Source organism: Brassica napus, chromosome A3 (genome assembly GCF_020379485.1).
Source record: "Brassica napus cultivar Da-Ae chromosome A3, Da-Ae, whole genome shotgun sequence".
NCBI lineage: Eukaryota > Viridiplantae > Streptophyta > Magnoliopsida > Brassicales > Brassicaceae > Brassica > Brassica napus.
Genome location: NC_063436.1, coordinates 8,535,360 through 8,558,365, shown reverse-complemented (window position 1 = coordinate 8,558,365; position 23,006 = coordinate 8,535,360). Strand labels below are relative to the sequence as shown.

The window sequence follows — 23,006 nt, the reverse complement described above, 5'->3', positions numbered from 1 at the left end:
TATCGTGTAATGAAGGTTTACAATGTTTTCTTCCAAATCCTTATTTATTTACAACAATGAATCTAATTGGACATTTATCTTCGCCATCACGTTGACACATTGGATGTTTAGATAAGAAAAAATGCACTGATCTAGTACGCACTAGTGTACAAACAGTCATTTGTATCTGTCAGTTTGGAAACTATATCTAAAGCATCCAAGACCATTTTTCCTGGTCTAGAGAAGGAACTCCAAGAGCTGATCACTGACAACCCAACAAGGTGATTGACTCACGCAAAATCTTCCTGGCCACAGCAACAAATAATGATGACAACAAAAGTTAGTTGTTTAGCTATAACCGTAGTACACCAATCGTGGTTAACAAACATGTTGCATTCAAATCGAGGAGAGTTTCCAAAAAAAAACTTGCAATTTTTTCAATTGATTGCATTATGTAAATAAATGTTACATGAAAAATCATTGGGAAAGTGATCAAGTATTGCGAGAAACATGTTGAAGCTAAATATTCATTGGACGAGACTATCAAAGAGAATGTGAGGAGTTTGGACGCTAAGTTAATGAAAGTCAATCAGTTGACACCCTTCGATCTCATTAATGATGCGGATTAATTTGGCATCCCAAGCTTGATTGATCTTGCTTTTCAAAAAGTCGCTGGCCTTATTGAAGGTAAAATTATAGATAAAATTCGTGAAACCTTCAACGTCAAGAATGATCTAACACCCGAGGAAGAAGAAAGGGTTCGCAAGGAGAACAGATGGGCTTTTGAATGAACCAACCAGCCTTTTGTCTTTACTCCTTTGCTTATCAATGTTATTTGATTTTTTAATTTGAAATATTTATTTTCTTTCGTTTATGTGTTTTATTCCTTTGCTTCAATGTTATATGTGATTTTGAATTTGAAATATTTAATCTCTTTTCGTTTCTGAACCAATCTTCTACTATCATGTGGACTTCCCATTTATATTAGTTTCGTTTATATTTGAAGTATATCTGATGTATCAAGATTCTGAGTCGATTATTTGAAATTGTCGTATGTATATACATAACATTTTGTTTTACATTAGCATGGATAATCAACTAATCAGATTGTGCCAATTAAATATCAATTTTATTTTCAATAATTAAAAATTACCTTTTTTACGGGCTTAGAGAACCTTCAAGATTATAGACGGTAAGAAGAGCGGACGAGTAACTTACAAATAACTCAAAAGCATTCTTGAAAGATTCAACACAAATCTTGACAACTCTATGCAAACACCAGTAAGCAGACAATAATGTCTCAACATGTAGATTAAGTGATTATAGCTTCATAGTTTTTCTTACACACGGATCGATCATCATGTGGTCACTTTAGACTGATCACTTGGAAGGCACATTAGACTATGATGAATTCGTATAGGAGATTGTAAGACTAGAACATCTATAGATGATGAAGCAAGTGATCGTTTAGATTCATCAGCAAACGTGTAAGTAAATGTGATGCATTCACTTATTCTTACATTGTTGCTGCTGAAGAAGTATGAAGGGTATTCAAAACTGATGGTGATGAATGTAAGTAAATGTGATGCATTCACTTATTTTTACATATTCTTAACTTGTACCCTCTTTGTAAATGTATCCACTAATGATAAGATCTCTAGTGTTTTCCATATTTCAAAGTTATAATATATAACATTTGTTTTGCTGTAAGACTGTAGGAAGCTACCAAAGAGCTGCTACAAGTTGAATGGGAGAACAGAACAAGGAGACGAGGAATACAAGTTGTGATGGGTGGAAAGACAAATAATTGTGTAGGTTCTTTTTTGTATTTATTATATGTTAAAAAGGTTATAGAGCCAAAAATGAAAGCTGCGTTTGTATATATATAAAAGTTGTAGTAGAAGGGATAGGGAGACACTCAGACACCAATAAAACTCTGGTGATGTTGATGCTTTCAATACATTTAGCCATTTAGGCTATCTTGCCTTTGTGCCTTGAGACTCAAGCTAGGAATAAGAATAATGAAGCTGCTCCAAAACAAAAGTTAATTTTTGAAATACTAGGTTTTATAACTATAAAGATGTTATTTCAAAAACCCTGTATGTTGATAAAGTCACTGCTGCTAGCATAATCCGACTTCTTTGTTAATTTGGTCATAAAGAATTGCATTTTATGAAGAGGGAAATAATCAAGAGTACCAGAAATTAATTAATTTTGAAATATATGACTAGACCACAAGTTAATTTGAGCCTGTCGAACGCTTAAGTCTTTAACTAACTTGCTCTGAAAAAAACTAAATAAGTTATTCTCCAAAATAAAAGCAAAACCAAAGGATACTGAGCAAATCTCTAAGTGAAACAAAGGACAACACAAAGAAGAAAATACACGTAATAATATTAAACTTCTGATTTTGCTTCATCTCTTAGTCCTTGAGGAACCGAGACCAAGTTGGAAAAATAAGTGCAATGCAAAGGCCAAGGATCAACCACAGACTCTATTTTGACTTTCTCGATCAACTTGTTTTCTGCCATAACATAAATCCAAGCCTTGCCTGATTCATCGCAAAAACACACGACAAGCCTTTCATTCTTGTGGATGAAGTAACTTGGCTGCTGAGGGTAGGCGAACGGCACTAAACCGGGAAAGTTAGGAATTGAAAAAGTCATGAAATTCATCCAAACCACATCATTACCATCCTCAACGTTAACCTTGTTCTTGGTCACCCAAATCTCAATCTTTTTTGTTACATAGCACTGCTTTAACACCGAAAATCGATCTCCATTAAATAACCTAAGGACTAGAGCATCAAGAGCATGGCTCATACCAAATGGTAGCTCACAATATAGGTAGAATCCTTCAGTCGGAAAATTGAGGAGTATACAATACAAGAAAGCTGTCTCGTCAGAAGTAACAATCCAAAACAAAGTTCCATTCAAAAATACACCACTTGTAGAATGCATTTTAGTTTTAGGTCCTTTCTTACCCTGATTACTATCACTGGATTCTGACCCTATGTCTATCCACGTACCTGAGGCAAGGTCATGGATTTTCCAGCCGGTAGTTGAATTCCAAATAGTTTTGTAAACACTTTCCTCACTTCTATTATTACTATCACGATGACCTATGCCATAGAAGCGAAAGCTAGGTTCACTAATCCATGTAGTTTGTTTCAACCACGAGTTACAAACTGCTGCTCCTTTATCCATGATACATATCAAGAACTCGTCGCAACTAACCAACTTTTTAGGTTTTTGAGCTTCTAAACCAGGAATATCCAACAATAACTCACGCACCAGTATCTTGGTATCCATGCTTACTGAATAAATCTTTGATTTCGTTGCTAGGATGAATCGAAACGTCTCCTTGTGGTTGTTGATGAACGTCTTGTCGTCCAAGATAGCCTTCCATCGTTTGCAAACAACTCTGAAGGGGACAAGATATTTTGGAGAGACACGGGATAGTATCTCCTCAATTAACTCCCATGGCAGCTTCTCATGTGCCATTATCTCCTTTAATTTTTTGGTTGGATCCATTCTGTTTTCCTAAATAGGGTTTCAACCGAATGTTCGTAAAATATAAATATCTCTATTGTATTGAGACTTTACAAAACAATCAATTGTTACACGTGATCAGTTTTCCTCTTTTATGTTAATAAGAAAAAGTAAAGTTGTTAATTTAAAATACATGACTACCATGTAAATTTAAGACAATCTTCTTTGCTATCTCTATTTTACTACCAAATAAAATATTCTAAAAATATATAAAGATTTTGCTCCAATAATTACCTTAATTTTTACTATACTAAAAAATATTCTAAGTTTATTTTCTATTAGTAAATTAATTTATGTACATCAATAATTTTCAAAATATTAAAATTTTACCACTTTTTATTTTATAAAACATATATTTTTAAAAAAGTATAAATACACAATTATATTTTATATTTAAAATATTATTGTTCATTTCTCTATATTTAGTGTGAGATATATCATACCAATGTAAATGATTTTACTCTGCAAATAGTGTTTAGATTTTTGTTTTTAAAAGTAATGTTTATACAGATATACTATAATTTATTGATTGAGTGAATCATAAACTATAGAAACAATTGAACAGTAATATTAAAGCTAGACTTGGGTATTTTACTTTTGAAAAGCTAAAATTTGATTATAAACGATGTTTATGGATATTAAAATAATTTTTATTTTTATATGTAAAATTATCAAATAAAAAAAACTGAATAAATTTGTAAATAAAGAGAAAATAATTATTAAAACCTTGAATTTTCAAATTAAAACAAGAAAAACCTATAACTCGTGTTTTAGCCAAAATATTCCTCAATTTTCAAGTTGTTTTAACTCTCATTTGATGTTTACACAGTCATTTTAGAAACTTGAATAATCAACTGTTAACTTCGAATAATGGCCATTATACACAATATAGCGTTGTTTCAAAAATCATTTTGTTTAAGAAAAATTCTAAATCAATTTCATTTTCCTCATTCAAAAATCTAATCCGCAATTCGATTTCATATTTCTCAAATCGATTTCAGCAAAAAATCTTCGATGAAGTCAAGCAATTGTGGTTTCTCCGGCGATATGTAATGATTCTCATCATTTTGATAAACCACCATTGCTTGTGTTCATCAGAGACTGTCTCTGAAATCGATTTGGGGAAATGGGATTAAATTTTCGAGTGAAGAAAATGAAATCGATTTGGATTTTTCTTAAACAAAATAATTTTTAAACGGTGTTGTATTGAATATAATGGATGTTACTCGATTTTAACATTTGATTATTCAAATTTCTTAATTGGTCGAGTCAACAAAAATGAAAATTAAAACGACTAATATTTAAAAGTTGATGAACATTTTGGCTCAAACATGAATTAGAAGTTTTTTTCGCTATAATTTGAAAGTCCAAAGTTTTAATAGTTGTTTTCTCAAGAATAAAATATGCTTTATATTAAATATGATAAAAACAGACTTTTTGAGAACAAAATCTTCGAAGATGGGTCTCACAAGATCTGACGGTGGAAACCACAGCTCACCACCTATGTGGTATAGTAGTTTTGGTAAACGAGAACTCGTCAAGACAGCTCAGGCGGGGCTGGATGGGGCCCCGATGGTGAAAACCAATCATGTGAGACGGTATTGACACGTCAGCAATAACGGACAGAAGAGTGGGGACCGCACGCGACAGGTATGTCTCGAGGCCTTGAGGGGTTACTTGTTTGTAGTGTGGTTCGCTGTAACGAAGACCATTTTTTCCAACGTTCTTCGACAGTGTAGACATCTTTTCTTCTCTATTGACAATTCTACCCTTTCCTCACTAGTTGACTATTTTTGACCTTGTTATGATTGCAACATATACTGAGCACACAACTATTATGATTTTTTTTTTAAACTGATTTATTGTTTGAATAAATTATAAGAAAATTATTATACCGATTATTTTACAAGATAAAAATTTACTATTCTTTTGAAAATTTACGTTTGATTATTTTATACACATCAAATTCAACCATTTCATAAAAGTAACTATTTACAGACATTGTATTAAAAAGTAACTATTTTCATTGATAATGGATAAATTATTTTTCGGATTCCAATTCCAAATCTTATACAGTACCCCCTTTGAATCTAATCATTCCACGAACTCCTGTCTCATACATCATACTATAAAACTACAAATTAGCTGTCTTATGACAATTTTTTAAAAGAATAATTAATATTCTGGGAAGAGTCTAATAAAGGTCAAAGACCTATCAAAAGACGAGGGCGTTTCGGTCATTTGGTCATCGTTTTGGCTAAAATCTTCTCTCTTTTTGACGTTCATTCCACACAAGATACAAAGACTGGCTTCTTCGTCTTTCAACCATACGAAGCTTTTGGTAGAAAAGCATATACACCTTTCTTAATCATCCGAAGAGGTTAATAATATCTGGACCTTTTGCTTTTTATTCATTCAGTGTGTGTTTTCACTTTTGTCTTAAAGGAACTTGTATGATTGACAGGATGCTTCATGGTTTTGTTTTGAAGTACTTATGTTCTCGTTCCTGATTTCAATTTTCGATTTTCGACTTGTGGGTTTGTTTTTTAGTTTGTCCTAATCTAGGAACATGCTTTCTTTTTAAACAAAGGTTTTGTCTTTTTCTGAAGACAAGGATAGTTTGTGATCATAGTTAAGCGAGTTTGGTTTAAATACTGGAAGTGATGTTTTGATTTTACTGCTTAGACAAGTTTTAAACTTGGGTTTGCTACTTTTTGATTTAAACCAGTTATCAAGTGCAAACAAACAAACAAACCAAAGGAAATGATTGTTGATATTAAGCATTGCTATGTTTCAATGTTCAGTTCCTTAGGACCTGATGGAACAATGTGTGGCTCCTTAAGATAAAAAGATCCGTTTTTAGTTTGGATTTGGATCTGAGCTGAGTTCTCATTCATCATCTTTGTTGGTGGAATGGCGTCAGAGGATGTGAGTGTTGTTGCGGATTCAAAGAAAGAGGAAGAGAGTGTTGATGTTGACAGTTCCAAGGACAAGAACAGACCTGAGAGTACTCTTGACTTATCTACCGAGGAAACTAATAACGTCAATGATAAAGTTCCTGTAAAGGTATAATCTTTCTTACAAGACTCCGTGTTTGAACCTTGTTTTGTTGTTAGTGTACTGACATCAATCTTCTGTTTGTTATTTTCTGCAGGAAGTAGACCTCCCTGAGGCTGGTGGTGCTTCAGTGAAGAGTAAAACAGCTAATAATAAAGCTGTCAAGAAAAAGACAGGGACCTTCTCTCGTAGCCCGAGGTTCCTTTCTCAGAGCTCTTCATTCGGGGCTCATGCTAAGAGCATTGATGCAACACCAACAAAGGCTAGTCCTAAACCTGTCGTTGCAAACGGATCCAAACCAAAGGCCACTCTCTCTTCAAACAACGGTGTTTCTGCCAAGCGCAACAGTCTTGTATCTGCGCCCATCAAAAAGCAAACTATGGTAACTACTGAATCATGTCATAAGCATAACGCAATACATCTTTGAAGCTTTCTTGTTCTCAACTTATCGGTATATTCTTTGCTTTGTTAGCCTGTTAAACCTACTTCTAAGGATGCTGCTTCAGTCCCTGCTTCCAAGTGAGTCAAAACATGTTTTCATATTTCAAAATACGTTCATATAAGTGAAGATCTGAATAGCCAGCCAGCTAAAGTGTTCTCCGGCTGCAAATGCAGATTGGTGGTAGAAGAAGGTTCTAAATCCACTAAAGATGAAACTGCAGACAAGAACAATGAGGAGGCCCCATTAACCACTGCTGTGTAAGCCTTCTTTATTCATAGTGCTTTGGCTCATATATACATTCCATAGCTTCGAATGTGAAAGTGTATGTATCTTTTCCTTTACAGGGTGGCAGATAAAGTATCTAAGCCGATAACAAGCAAGGAAGATGACGACACCCGTTCAACTACCACTTCGTATGCCAGTTTCTTTCATCTTCTTCACTTATGTTCATTAAAGACTTATGTATCTCTCTCTCTATATATTATAATGTTTTGATGTTGAACAGAACTTCTACACCTCGTGGCCGGAGAAGCAGCGTTGGGTCTGCCTCTGGATTTTCATTCAGGTTGGAGGAACGAGCTGAGAAACGGAAGGAGGTTACTGCTGCTAAGTGCTAATGCACTTTCTCTATCATTGCTTGCAACCTTTTCAACAACATGTCTTTTTTAGTTTCCTCTTAACTTGCGTCTCCTTCTTTCAGTTCTATATGAAACTAGAAGAGAAGATCCATGCTAAGGAAGTGGAGAAGACTACTTTGCAGGCCAAATCAAAGGTTTTACTTTAAAGATTCTATAATAGAGTAAAACTCTTATTGATCTGACATCTTCTATAATGGATAGAAACTCTTATTGGTATGTTGTGTAGGAGAGTCAGGAAGAAGAGATCAAAAGATTGAGGAAGAGCTTGACGTTTAAGGCTGGTCCTATGCCTAGTTTCTACAAAGAGCCTCCACCTAAGGTTGAATTGAAGAAGGTTTGCTTCTTTGCTCGTCCTATGTGATGGTTACTTGTCCTAAATTGTTGTTTATATCGATGTGTGGTTCATAAATAAATGTTGCAGATACCAACTACTCGTCCTAAATCACCAAAGCTAGGACGCAGAAAGAGTAGCAGTGATGCCACAGGAGGTGAAACCGGTCCTCGTGTGACAAAACCCAAAGACTTATCATCATCATCATCTACCTTGAAGAAACCCATAACAAAGTCTCAGGAAAAGACAGGGAAGGCTAAAGAAAGGAAAAAGGAAGGGAAGAAAGAAGAAGTGGAGAAAAGAAGAGAGGAAGAGAAGGCTTCTCCCGTGGCTGCTAAGCCCGAAGATATGGAACCAAACTCCAACAGCTTACATGTGAAGGCTGAGATTATGGCAAGTGAAGTTGCAGTGGGAGGCTGATGAAAGAAAAGAGAGCGTTTGGGACTTGGCATTGATCTCTTAATCTCTGCTTCTGCTTCTTTTTCAAAAGCATTAATGTGAATAGAGTTGTTGTTGCATTGCGTCTACATTATGAGTTACTCCATTTCTTTAGTTCTGTTTTGAAAAACTAAGCCTCAGATTGTTTCCTTACAGTCTTCGATATTTGCTGATTCAAATTGTAATGTATTTTGAGGATGGGATATGCGTGAATTTTTGAAGAGTGGAAACAGTAGTGAGCTGTGCAAATGTGTGAATTTTTGAAGAGTGACAACAGTAGTGAGTTGTGCAAATGTTACATATCAAAGTGAGGCTTGAAAAGCTAGTTTGGGCTTGGATTGTGTTATCGTTCTTTTTTTAGTATATCATATCAGCTGATCCGATTAATTTGGAAAAATAGTTTTTAGTGATAAAGAGTGAACTGATTATCACATTGTTTATCCGAGTTCAGAAGAATGCTTTTTGAGTACTGTAAAATCTATGTATCGAAACTCAAAATTTTCATATAGCTTTGTTTTGTTCCGAGGAAAACTTGAACCCCATAAAAAGTATTGTAACACATTTTCATGTCTCATCTATCAGATGGCCACAACGATGCGGACAACTGTCTTATCATGTTGATTAGGCATGGACATTTCGGGTATCGATTTGGTTCGGGTATTTTGGGTATCGGTTCGGTCTGAGTATTTCGGGTATTAGGTAGTTCAGATAGGGGACTAGAGAATCTATTTACTACATGACATGTTTTCGATTTGGGTTTGGTTTAGATAGTTTCGGATTCGATTCGGATAGTAAAACTAGGAACCGGAAAATACCCAAAAAATTGGTTCTTATTTGGGTTCCGATTCGAGTAATTCAGATTAAATATCAGGTATTTTGGGTAAAACATCAAATAACTAGGATGATTCAGATAATTTTTTTTGCATATTTCATATTATTTTAGTTATTTGAATAAAAATATACGGATACCTTCAGATATCTTCGCATAGTTCGGATACTTTATAATAATTTAATTTTCTTCAAATATTTTTGGAAACTTTTGATAAAATTTTAAATTTTAAATATATATAGTTATGTTATTTGTATATATAATTAATATTTTATATATTTGGATACTTTTGGTTTCGGTTCGATTCGGTTTCGGTTCAGTTTGGTATTTCGTATATAGAAATATAGAAACCACTCAAGTATTTGAGAGTTTCCTGTCCGATTCCGGTTTTGGATATCTCGGTTCGGTTATGGTTTGGTCTTTTGGTTTTTTTTTGGCTAGGCCTAGTTTTGATGATCACTTTGGGTATAAGTTGCTACTTGCTATAGTGGCTTCTACATGATATATAATGGGGAAAGGTTGTGAAGTAACTGAAGTTGATACATAATACTATCTAACGTTTGGAGTTGTTAATAGTGTTGGTTTGACTAATAGGAGTTTGTTAAGTCCGAACATGGCACGTTCAAAACGGATAAGACCTACTCACTACTCACTCCTAAGATTCTCAGTCTTCAAATACTACAAGTAACCACCATGCAAGATTATGTGTTTAAACAATGGTAATCTTAGTCTGTTAATCCTTGCAATGTTTAATAGGCAGACTTATTCATTGTTCCTTGTTGACAAAAAAAAAGAAACTTATTGCATTGTTATGCAGTCACATTAAAACACTTGATGATAAAAATGAAAACGTTTGACTTTGACTCTAGAAACTTATTACGAAGTAATATTAATTTGCTAATGACAAGAGAATAAGACTTTTATTACCTGACGCCCACAGCTCACCTGCCCTCGTGGCCAGTCCCCACTTCTTCAGTTCTTCCTAATATCTTCACCGTCTTAATACCAACATTCAAGATTCGTGTCCTAAGCTGTGAAAGATAAAAATCTTGCTATACACAAGGACACGTTCCTTTTTCTTTTTGTTATAGCTTTGTAAAAGCAAGTAGTATTAATCTAATGGTACTTATAAATAGTCGATGCCAAAGAGTATGAGTGATATATAACCCTTATTAGTAAAGTGGTACATTTATAATCTAATGATTCTTCTTTTCTATAAATATTTTTGGCGACGACAAATTATTTTTGTTTGGTATTTGCATAAACAATAAACAAAGTGGCTGACTTTAAGACCAGGTGAATAAAAAAAACAGTACTACATTATATTACAGGTATGTTGATTGATGTATTACATTATGTACATTAATTGTAACTACCATGTCCAATCACACAATAAAGTATTCAACATGCATTTTATATCTTATAGTATTATACAAAATGATATCAATAATTGATGGTTCAGAATGGAATAAATAGGCACACAAATGTATCCTTCCTTTATTATTCCATATACTTGTATAACGTGTATTACATTGATGTCTCTAACTCCTACTACTTTTTCACGCACCCCATATAACAAACTTTATCAAAATCTACTGTTCATGTATTTATATATTTTTAATATAAAAATTACAAAAGGACATGAAAACTGCAACGAACCAAAAATCACATCATTTACATATTCAATTCTGTTCTTCAGATGTTTACGGATTCAAGAATTTGAAAGCTCTGGCTTATTTTGTTTTGTTCATAACGTGTAAAATCATTGGCACGAGGTAAACCGTGATCCCATCATTTTACAAGCTACCTCCATCAGTTTACCTGCAATAGAATATCAGATCATAATTAACTTTTTGTAAATGATTGAGTGCAATGAATACCTGATTAGAAACAAACTAAAAATTGTTTAGTATTAAATAAAAACAAATCTAAAATACGGAAAGACAGAAGAGTTTGGTTTGAGGTTTAGTAGTAAAAATAAACACAAGCTGTCGCTAACGACCAATTGTGTCTCACAGCTTGTCTTTTAGAAAGAATAAAAAAAACATTTTTTCCTTAATTTAATGATTATAATGCGATTATGCGTCGGTGGGTTATAGTTATAAATAAAAAGAAGCCAATATTTTGAATAAAAAAAACAAAATTTGTTAAGATAGTTCTGTCTCCATACTCTTACACGTCTCTGCTTTATTCCAAATCCCACATGTGTTTACTTACTTCTACTCTCTCATTGAACGACCAAACTCATGGCTGCTGATCTATTTAACTAATGTTTCATACTACACAAAGTGCTAGAACAAGATTTTTGACAATCTATGACACAAACAATGATGAAATGCTAGCCTAGCTGTCAAAATTAAATATTTATGAACCAAAAAAAAAATCATAATCTAAAACTTGCTATAAAAGAAAAGTAACAAAGTCAAAGACTGAAAATTTTATTTACCTCTTCTTGATTTAGCAACTTTTTTAACGACCGGAGCAGCCGGTTTTATCTCTGTCGCCGGAGTCTCTTCCACCGGAAACAAAACTCCATCAATACCCTGAACTGAGATCCGACCGTCGGTGTATATATCAGGGTCAAACAAATAAGCCGAGCCTTCACCGTGTCCGAACTTAACAGAGCCATCAGCTTCTTGAGCCAACACTTTGTGTGGGAACCTCAACGAATCATACTTCACTTTCCCGAATCTCCTAACAGCGTTGTACATACTCTCCTCCGTTTGGTACTCTGGTATGATATGGTAATACACAATCTGCTCAGGAGCACCTGGCTCGCTCAACTGATCCGTCGTGAGCTTAGCCATGGCTTCGTCGTTAGGAGCCAAGACGGTTAAAACGTATCCTTCGGAGACGAGACGACCCATCTCGGTGGCTAAGGAGGTTAGGTTGACGAGAATGTCAGCCATCTCGTTGTAGCCACCGTAATGCAAGAGAGTGTGGATGAAGTCTTTGACTTGAGCCTCGCCGTTGAAGTCGTGACGTGGACCTCCGGGTCCGGGTGCTGGAGCCGGGGCGAGAGATGGGCCTGGTGACATGGCGGAGTATATCGGGAGAACCGGAGGGGCTCCGGCGGGGACGGGAGGCGGTGGCTTCTTGAGACGGTTGGTTCTTGGGTCGACCTCCGGAGCTCCTTCTGGTAAAACGGCGGAGATTGATCGGAGGCTACGGCGGCGGTTGAAGTCTTCTTGAACTGAGCGAGGGATGAGGAGACGTTCGATCCCATGGATGATCCCGTCGGGTCTAATGACGTCATCGGGACGGATGATCTCTGCGGAGTCTACTTTTAACCGGAGGGTGGGAGCGTCCACGGTGAGGTGAACATGGTCGTTGGAGAGAGTACGGTGGTGGTGAGAGAGGGAAGGCCATTGAGGCGAAGAGACACGGCGAGGGAGAATGTGGAACAACAAGAGTGTTTGTAATGATTTGAGGTTTCTTGGTTCGAGCAAGAAAGATTTGAAGAGAGGGTCGAGGTTACGTTCCAAGGCATCGTTGCGCGGTGCAAAGATTGTGATGTTGTGTCGACCAACTGCTTCTTCGAGGGTTTGGAGAAGGAGAGCTTTCTCTACTAGCTCGGCTAGCTCTGTGTAGTGAGAGTCGAGGAGAGCTACGAGGACGGAGTTGGAGTTTATTTGACCCGACACGGGTTTGGTGGCGGGTAATGCGGTGGCAAAGGAGGTGGTTAAGAGAATGAGAAGGAGCTTTGAGACGCCGAAGCAAGAAGCCATCGGCGATGGAAAGAGAGGAAGGAAGTGTCGGCAATGTGAAGAAAGAAGGAAGCTTGTGAAGAAGGGGAGAGGGAGATTCTGATGCTGATGTGAAATTTCTTCTTTCTTTTTAAAATGTTTTTGTTTTTTGTTTTTTGCTTTTATTTTATTTTATTGGTGAATGTAAATAGTGGGGTCTATTTGTTCAGATTTATGACAAACTTGAAGCCTCTTCTTTGGTCAGAGCCTTCTACTTGGTTCTGTTCAACAACTCAGCACTGTGTGACTGTGTCTCTCTGTCTTCGAGCTTTCGTGTCTGTTTCTGAATCGGTACAGTATCTGAACTTCACTGTTTTTAGTCAACTATTTGAACTACACTTTAAAGTAAAAACTTTCCCTCTTTGTATTTTTCTTTTTAAAAAAAATCGGTTATTTTGTTTGCAATTCAACGTACGACTCAAACAATTGTAAATCAATAATTAGTTGTCAGTCACTAATGATTTGCAAAATCAAACTGATAACCCGATGTGTTTACCTCGAATTTTATAGTATGATCCTAATTAAGCTTCATTGGTACAAATATTCCATGTTTCGTGGCAAGCACTTTTTCGAAGGTTCTTGAGAATGTATTGAGACACACAAAACACGTTAGATGTAAAAATATGTACCACCTCTTTTATGTTCAAATATTTTTCTCATAGAACGTAAAAACGATGTCTTGAGCTAACACATTAGTTTTCATTGGCGATTTTCATAAATATTAGCTGAGAGCATTGTCATGATAAGATTTGAGTTAGTTAGAAACATTATTATCATAAAATTTGAAATAATTATTTTAAAAAATTTTTTTTTTGCCGGAAGACCCTTAGTCGTAATGTATATCTGGTCATGTTACCTTCAATGTTGTATGTAATTCAATACTCCCTCCGTTTTATAATACTTGTTGTTTTGCTTTAGTGCACAAATATTTAGAAAGTTAGATTAAGTAAAAAAGTATTTTTAAAAATATAGTTTTTAAATCATTTAACCATTTTTTAAAAAGACGATAAAATCTAATTGGTTGAAGAGTTTTCAATAAAGTTAAAGTTAATTTTAAAATATCAAAACTTCATGTAAATTAAAACAAAATACATCATCTATATTGAAACGAAGGGAATATTATTTTTTGTAAAAAAATCAATACTAATCGTCTGCATTACTTGTATAAGATTTTTATACCATTGGCGATTTCATATCCGGGTTCTCTGTGCATTTTTGGTTTGTGGGTTTCATATTTAACATACTGTCGATTTGCTATTGACAACTGCTGCATAACTGTTAAAACTGGTTTCCTGTTGTTAGATATTACAAATCATTTCTTTGTAGATTGTTTTAAAATTTTATAGATCAGATTTTCTCAATTTATTATGAAAAAGCTCATTTGCTGCTGTAATGATATATGCGTAATCAGGTAAATTATTTAATTGTTTTCCGCGCACCGACATCTCAAAAATATATGCTGATATACTTTTTCTTTTTCTTTAGCATTACTCTCTGAATGGGTTTTATGAAGTTGGATCGTAAATGTCATAATTCACTTTGAGCTACCGGCTAAATGTTTGAAGATGGACTTTTATTTTAAAAAACTATCTAAACGACTTTCTAGTATCATTAGCCACAAATAGCGTGAAAATGTTTTTATTACTTAAACCAGTGAAGGAAGATAAGATGTCTTTCGTGGAAATGGATCGATTTAAGCTTTCGATCTAACATTGTGTCATTTTATAATAAGAACCTTTGTTTGCAAGACTTCAAACCAATGCAAGGGCATACAACATCAATATTATTATAATTACATGCTTAAGATTTACTGCAAAAATATGTCGTGACTATGAAATAACATCTTCAGACAGATCTACTTGAAAAGAAAATGAATATGGAGAAATTTTGTGAGATAGATATAAAATAAGGGGATGGGATACCGGATACGTAGGACTATGGTTTAAAGTCGAAGAGTAAGAGCATCAGCATCAACGTCCTTATTGGACGTCCTTAGTGTTTTTGGGTTTAAAAATAAATCAAAAAGCCCAAAATCAAAACAAACGGATGTTAACTTAGATCTATTCGATGGGCGTCCTTAGTGGCACGTGTCGCGGTGAGAAGGGTCCGAGACGGTTAGGGCAAAACACGACATTCTTCAACACACATGAATTCTTCCTCTCCCGATCCTCTCTCGACGACGATTCATTTGGCGATAGGGTTCGTCGCACATCTTTCTCCAATCACGGCGACTTCTCTCGAAATCTCTCCATATATCTCCCTAATCTCTCCCCAATCTCTGTTCAGCTTCGATATCATCGGATTTTCCGTAGATTCATTTGAAGAAGGTATGTATCTTCTTCGTTAGGATCCCGATTTCGAATCTGTGTTGTGTGTAATCCTTAAATCGAATCTGTTTATAGTTTATATCTGAATCGAAACATGGGTTTAGTTTAGACCAACAATCGAATCTGCATGTTAGATTAAATCAGTCCTGAATTCGTTTAGTACCTCCTCTGAACCTAACCGTCTGAATCGAAATCTGGGTTTAGTTTAGACCAACAATCTGGGTTTAGTTTAGACCAACAATCGATTTTGTTTGGATGATTGGGTTTTGTTTTCGTGTTGTATCTCCTCTGAATCTGTGTTGTGAACAAAGAATCGTCAATATAGTATCGAATGTGTGTTTAGTTGCTATAGTTTCTTGAGAAACAAAGAATCGTCAATATGAAGTATCGAATGTGGGTTAAGTTGAATGTTTCTTTGCATTGTTTTACTTGCTATAGTTTCGTTGATAGATTGTGATGCTATGGTTTCTTGTGTGCCATTAGAGAACGATGCTATCATTTATTGCTTCTCATCAAACTTGATAGGTTGTACTTGTCTCAAAACAATATTCTAGGTCAGTTAGGAAGTAAGTATTATATTTCTGATAAAAACATTAACGAAACTTGATAGTTTTGTAGTTCTGTTAGGAAGTAACTTTTAAAATATCGTGGTCTGCTACTAGTGTAGTTAACGAAACTTGATTTCGACATTGTCAACTAGAGTTAATAGCTATGTACTTGTAGTTTAGTAATAAGTGTTGATTAGACTTAGGTAGATAATGGTTAGGTGTTATGGAGTTATTACCTGGTTATGTTTGTCCTATTTAATCAGATAGAATATGGTTGAGCTTTAGTATCTCCAAATCTTCTTTCTTTTTCTGTGGGAGTATCAGTCTCTTCTCTGTCCTTGTTGCCATGAAGCCAGGTAGCCAGTACCCTGGTTATGTAGATTTCCTTCATAGAGATGATGAGATCGATCTTGATACTCCTTATGAAGAATTTTATAACAATTGTGCTCTCGTACAAGAACCAGAAGATAGACAACGCCGTAATGTTCATGAAAGACACCGGGAAGAAGGCCACACCTTACTTTGGAATGATTATTTTGCCGACAATCCAACTTACTCTCCCGCTCTTTTCCGCCGACGGTTTCGAATGAACAAAAGTTTGTTCCTGCGTATTGTGAATCGTTTCTCAACAGAGATTCCGTATTTTCGACTATCAGAAGATTGTACCGGACGGACAAGTCTCACACCTCTACAAAAATGTACTGCAGCAATTCGACAATTGGCATACGGTGCTGCGGCGGACTCGGTGGACGAATATATCCGTCTAGGCGAATCAACAGCTCGAAAATGTTTGCACAAATTTACCGCCGGAATAATAACCTTGTTTGGCGAAGAATATCTACGACGTCCAACACAGGAGGATCTGCAAAGACTACTACATATCGGAGAACAACGTGGATTTCCGGGGATGCTTGGAAGCATCGACTGTATGCATTGGGAGTGGAAGAATTGCCCCACGGCTTGGAAAGGAATGTACTCACGAGGAACCGGAAAACCGACAATTGTGTTGGAGGCGGTAGCTTCGTATGACCTATGGATATGGCACGCGTTTTTTGGAGCACCAGGTACTATGAACGATCTAAATATTCTTGATCGATCACCTGTTTTTGACGATATTATTAATGGCATCGCGCCAGAAGTGAACTTCTATGTTAATGATAATCAGTACCATTTCGGATATTATCTCACTGATGGTATTTATCCGAAATGGGCGGCTTTTATTCAATCTATTCGACTACCACAAAATCAGAAGCATTCATTATTTGCTCAAACCCAAGAATCAGTTCGAAAAGATGTCGAGCGTGCCTTCGGAGTCCTTCAGGCTAGATTTGCCGTTGTCAAAAATCCGTCAAAGTTATGGGATAAAGAGAAAATAGGAAATGTTATGAGAGCATGTATCATACTCCATAATATGATTGTCGAAGATGAACGGTCATCATTCACTCAGTATAACAAATTTGAGTTTCAACCAAGAGAAGTTCCGGATACATTTACCGTCAACATGCCTTCGAATATCAGTGAAAATGTCGGCACTACAATGGATCGTCGAACAAGGCTTCGGAATAGACAAATCCATGAAAACTTAAAACACGATTTGATTGAAAATATATGGGCTAAATTTGGACATCTTCCGAATAATATGTAATTTTAAGTTTTTATGAATAAATTGTCAGTGTTTTAATTTCTGAACTTTGTATTTTTTTTCCACTAATAAAATGTTTGTAATTTTAAAACCAAGTTTAAAAAAAAATTTATAAACCTAAGGACCTATCAAAAGTCCCACCCATAATCAACATTTTAACAAAAGTCCTTAACCAAAGTCCTAAACTACATAAACTAATTAAATACTCTAAGGACCATTCTAAAAGTCCTATTGATGCACTTGCTCTAACGATTTGGAAACGCGCGTGAAAAGTCGTTAATTGTGATTTGAAACGGCGACGTTTCGTCTGCCGTTAGATTTTCCGTCGCCTTCGAACCGACACTGTCGTGGTAGTTGGCCTTCTCTCCTTTGAGTCGAAGCTCCGTTCCTAGTCCTACACCAACATTATAAAAGAGGAAACAACATAAAAGAGGAAACAACATAAAAGAGGAAACAACATTGGAATTTTTTTTATATAATTTGCATTCTCCTAGTAACTGAATTTGGTTAAGGAGCTCATGACTCGTAACATAAAAGACTTCTTCACTTTTAAAATTTATTATATTCATGATTCATCTTACTTTTTAGACTATATTGGGAAAAAAAATTATCAGTTAGAAAAATATTTTTATGACATATTTTTGTTATACAAAAAATTGGAGTGAGATGCATATCCATATTTAAAACGCAAAGTCAAAATTTTAAGAATTTTTATATTCATGAAAAGAACTATTTGTAGGATAATAATTGAAAATGCATTGTACATCCACTTTCCGGGTAGATGCGAGATGTATGTCCATTGAAAATATTCTGAAGATCTTATAGAATGACATTATTAATGTATAATTTAGATATCCTGAAATTATATTATCGTTGATTTGATTCTTCCAAATCAAAGATTGACATGACATTTAATCTTCTGAGTTCTGACTCATTTTCTGTAAACATAAACCACTTTTTTGTTAATTACGTTGTCTCTCTTATAATATAAAACTAGATTTTGACCCGCACGCCCGTGCGGGTCTATTTTTTTAAAAAAAAGTATGATGATATTTGCTTCTTATGTCACTATTTAGGGTTGAGTAAAAAACTTGAATTCGAAGATTCAAACCGATCTTAATCCGAATAAGTAGTACTAAATCCGAACCAGAATTGATTAAATATCTAAATTATTCAAAATTTTGGTATTTGAATAATTGAAACCTAATCCGATCCGAACCGAATTATTTTGGGTATCCAAAATAGATTTATATACTTATATATATGATACTTTTAAGTTCGCATAAATGCTTGAAAATATATACAAATAATTAAACGTAAATATCTTAAATAGTTAAAAAAATACTCAAAACTCTAAAAATACTTAAATAATTATTAATTCTCTATCCAAATATTTAAACCAAACCTATTTAAATTGGTTATCCAAATCAGAACCAAATCTTCAAAGATCTGAACTGAACACGAAATCCCAAAAAGACCCGAAAACGAATCCGAACGTCCACCCCTAATCACTATTATATATATCCTATATGTGTTATCATAGGTTACAAAATATGTGTTATCATATAACTAATCGTATTTTATACGTACCATCAAATAAGTTTTCTTATAATTAATAATATTTTATACGTACAATCATATAAATAATCACATATTATATTTTAAAACTTAATGTGAAATATAAAACCATAATTTAAGTTGGTGTTTGAAATTGGATTTTGTATTGTATTTTTATTATATATATTTAAAAAAATTATAATAGTTATTGGAAAATATGTTAGTAAAAATCAAATTTTGAATATATGTATATTTTTGAATGAATTTTTGATATAAATTAATTTTAAATTATTATTTTGATTTGAATATATATATCAAGTAACATAGATCCATTACTTTTTAATATAATGTAATTGACTTTCAATTTTTTTTAGTAGCATAAGCCCATTATTGTTTTTTCTAATTTATTGCTATCCATGTTTCCAAACAGTACTATTTTTTAACTACTATTCATATTGCCAAACAATCCCAATGTGTACTTCAACTTTAATAATATAGATAAGCTAAACAGCGGATTACTACTATATATATACATGAACTTCACCATGTTCTTATTTTTGTGTCTTTTGTTCTTTTGTGTCTTTCTTATTGTCGATCAAATTTCATGGTTCAAGATACTTATTTTTGGCGATGAAATGTTGTCAGAAAATACCATCGATCGATGTTCTTGGACTACTCACATGTCTCCTTTTCATTCGTGAAAGATTTGCCCACAACTTCGGGTTTGATTGGAAACATCATAAATCAGAGTAAAAAAAAAGAAAAATAAAATGAGAAGAATTAATTATCTAATGCGTTGCTCTGGTTTACTCTTCACTATTCTAGAATAGAATAAAAATGTGGTGGAAAATCAGTAATAACTGACCAAATATTTTGTTTTCTAGCGTAACTGAATGGAAACTTTTTTCTACCTTTTCCAACCTGATTGGATGTATTTAAGTGGGATTGAGAGTAAAAATATTTACTCCAACTTTTATTACTCTAACAATACCATCCAATCATACTCTTCATTTCTGAAGTTTTTGTCATGAAAATATAATAATCAAATAATTTTTTTTTTTAATAATAGTTCTTTTGTTTCATAAAAAGTGTTACTTAGATATTTTTCACACATATTAAATAAATGATTGAAATGTATTTATATTTTCATTAATTACAACTAGTTAATCAGTAGCATTTGAGATAAACAAATTTATTTATAAGATCAATGTATTTTACAATTAATATTTAACTGAAATTGATTATAAATTGATATTTATTTAGAAACAGAGAGAGTGTTTAATAAACAGTTTAAACACTAAATTACCTTACATCATAAACTTTGAATCCTATTTACATTTTCTAAATATTAAACCTTAAAGTTTCACTAAATCTAAACTCAAAGATATAAATATTACATTTTATATATAAAGAGTATTTCTATATATATATATATATTAACTTTTTAATAAAGGATATTTTAGAAAGAGTATTTCTATGATTTTAACAAAAGCTATTTCCATGTGTGTTTTTTTTTGAACAATTTCTTTTCTCATATTACGTTTGATATAGCATTTTTATATACTACATATGATCTAATGGTAAGACTACCTTTTACAAATGCTTTTAAAATAATACTCTTTATAGCAGATTATGGTTTCTGGCTGGTCGTAACTAATACGTTAATCTTATTTATCAGTGGTCTCAGACTCCCAGTTGATACAAATCCGAATATTCGAAACATACTTGGCGTCCATCGACATAAATAACAACATGGTGTATTGGTGTGACATATGTAGTCCACTTTACCTCCTAATTTTGGGATTATAGCTATTACAAAATAAATGCATTCTACACGAAATAAGAAAACTTAATTTATAAGAATGCTAGATAATATTTTAAAAGTCTGTGCTGAATGAAAGTTGACTATGTTACAAAACTTGACTTGTTTGTTGGATTCTTCTTCTTCCATCCTCCAATTTTGATTTCCGATTTTTCCGCCGATACTCTACGTTGTTCCCTGACGGCTCCATCACGTCCTCTGCAAAACTCACCTTTTTCTTTTTCTTCTTCTTCTCCTTATTCTTCATATCTACACATTTAAAAAAAAAGTCAAAAATTTGAATAAATAACTTAGAACACATCAATGGTTTTTTTTATAAAAATATGGGATTATGATATTAAAATCAATTTGGCAAAAAAAGAAGAAGATATTAGTACCAAGTTGAAGTTCAAGCTTCTCCATGTGATAGGAGAGGAGACGTTTGTGTAACTGAGCCACAAGGAGCACCACGCTTCCGGAGACGGCAAAGACTGTCATGAACCCAGTGGAGCTGTCCATATATCTTCTTGTTTGAAATATTGGTTTGTGTTAATATGGATGAGAGGGTAAAGCAATTTGGGGGTATGGTGACATAGTCAGAGTTTCGAGGAAGGGAAGCATCGTGATGAAGAAAAGTAGAGAGACTTTGGTAGTATTCTTGTTCATTATTAATGAAACTGTTCTTTTCCAACTAATAAAACTGTTTTTATTATTTTTATTGAGTGTTGAAACTTGAAAAACAACAAAATAATTAAGGCATGGAAGTGGAAGATGTTTTGGAAAATAAGTGGTAGGTGAAACTTTGCATTACTAACATGTAAAGAGATACACACAACGATTTAAAAAAAATGTATTTACTAGTTAAATATTTGGATTAAAAGCTGAGCTAAATTTAAATGTTTGGAGTTGTAACATTATCTTATTTTTGCAGTGAGACGGATAAAAATAAACGATCAAGAGCATCTCTAATAGTTTACTTTATTTTTTACTCTAAAATAAAATAATTCTATAATAGAGTTTAAATTTGCTTCAGTAAAAAATAAAGTAATGAATAAAAAAACAAGTTATTCTATATTTGTAATAAATTTATTTTTCACTTTATTATAAAGTAAAAAATATAGTATCTTTAAAACATTTTTATTCTATAGGTTGTGAACTACTGCTAACTATTTCGAGTGTCATGCTTGGGCAGATGTCTATGCGCACGTAAATTGGAATCACTGAGAAAAAAATTACCGAAAATTCTTCCCTGATCCTTTGCGCAAGTTTCTTTCTTCTAGAAACAGTGATTTCTTATCACACAAGCATCTTTGATCTTTTGTTCGTATAAACAACTCTCAACCTGAGTTTTTTTCCGCTATATAATTCTTCGTGAATAACTTTTGTTTTTAGGGTTTATTTGCTAAATAGCCAAAAAAAAAAGGGAAATTAAATTTTGAGAGAGAGAGTAGAAAGAGATAGGAAGAGAAAGTAGGAGAGAGGGGGTGTTTTTAGTTAGTTAGTGAATTTTGTTTTTTTTTTGTGGTTAATGGGTGCAATTTCCCTTGTTTTTAATAAGGGTGATTATATGATTCCAAGTCCAATTACGAACCTTAAGTCCTACTGGATTTAGGACACACTGATTTTTTTTAAAAAAATCCTATTTACAAAACAAATCTCTAAGTTCCGATAAACTTAAAAATCATAATTTATATAAGACCCATTTATGCTTTGTTCTAAACTATTCATAAAAAAAACTATGCTCGAAACTTTGTGTTGTTAGTGGAAAGAAAATACTACATTTGCTTAATTAATAAACATTTTCAAGCTTTTTACTCATTAACCATAAATTAAAATTTGATTATAAATGTATTTACGTCGACCAAAAAGAGTATTATTTACCGTAATTAATTATTTTCAATTAATTTAAATTTGATAGCTTGATAAATCAATTCCTTTAAAAATATATAACTATTATTAGCTAAACAACTCTAAAAAACGTAAAATTTTATATTATAAAATTTAAAACAAATTTTACATATTTATCTTCAAAGGCAGCTTTTAAAATATTTATCTTTTAGAAATAAAAAGAGTATTCCTAGAAATAAAAAAGTATAAACAAATACAACTTGAAATTGATT

At 33.5% G+C, this 23,006-nt stretch overlaps 4 protein-coding genes across 4 annotated transcripts; 1 reads left to right on the top strand and 3 right to left on the bottom strand.

The window, feature by feature from the left end:
• Window positions 1-1,160: 1,160 nt before the first annotated feature.
• Window positions 1,161-3,971, bottom strand: LOC106443500 (F-box protein At2g14710). The gene has a single exon (XM_013885062.3). The coding sequence runs from the start codon at window positions 3,510-3,512 to the stop codon at window positions 2,376-2,378; it is 1,137 nt and encodes a 378-aa protein (XP_013740516.2). The 5' UTR covers window positions 3,513-3,971; the 3' UTR covers window positions 1,161-2,375.
• Window positions 3,972-5,631: 1,660 nt separating this feature from the next.
• On the top strand, window positions 5,632-8,671 carry LOC106437870 (protein WVD2-like 4). Its single transcript, XM_013878871.3, has 10 exons — window positions 5,632-5,910; window positions 6,335-6,596; window positions 6,685-6,969; window positions 7,060-7,106; window positions 7,203-7,286; window positions 7,374-7,442; window positions 7,535-7,625; window positions 7,730-7,801; window positions 7,894-8,001; window positions 8,089-8,671. Exons 2-10 carry the CDS (start codon window positions 6,444-6,446, stop codon window positions 8,416-8,418), a joined length of 1,239 nt encoding a protein of 412 aa, XP_013734325.2. The 5' UTR covers window positions 5,632-5,910; window positions 6,335-6,443; the 3' UTR covers window positions 8,419-8,671.
• A 2,067-nt stretch (window positions 8,672-10,738) lies between these two features.
• Window positions 10,739-13,099, bottom strand: LOC106437868 (fasciclin-like arabinogalactan protein 16). Its single transcript, XM_013878869.3, has 2 exons — window positions 11,712-13,099; window positions 10,739-11,086 (listed from the first exon to the last, which is right to left on the bottom strand). The coding sequence occupies exons 1-2, from the start codon at window positions 12,991-12,993 to the stop codon at window positions 11,028-11,030; spliced, it is 1,341 nt and encodes a 446-aa protein (XP_013734323.1). The 5' UTR covers window positions 12,994-13,099; the 3' UTR covers window positions 10,739-11,027.
• Window positions 13,100-20,744: 7,645 nt separating this feature from the next.
• On the bottom strand, window positions 20,745-21,749 carry BNAA03G16350D. Its single transcript, XM_013878868.3, has 2 exons — window positions 21,285-21,749; window positions 20,745-21,156 (listed from the first exon to the last, which is right to left on the bottom strand). The coding sequence occupies exons 1-2, from the start codon at window positions 21,403-21,405 to the stop codon at window positions 20,996-20,998; spliced, it is 282 nt and encodes a 93-aa protein (XP_013734322.1). The 5' UTR covers window positions 21,406-21,749; the 3' UTR covers window positions 20,745-20,995.
• Between the last annotated feature and the right edge of the window lie 1,257 nt (window positions 21,750-23,006).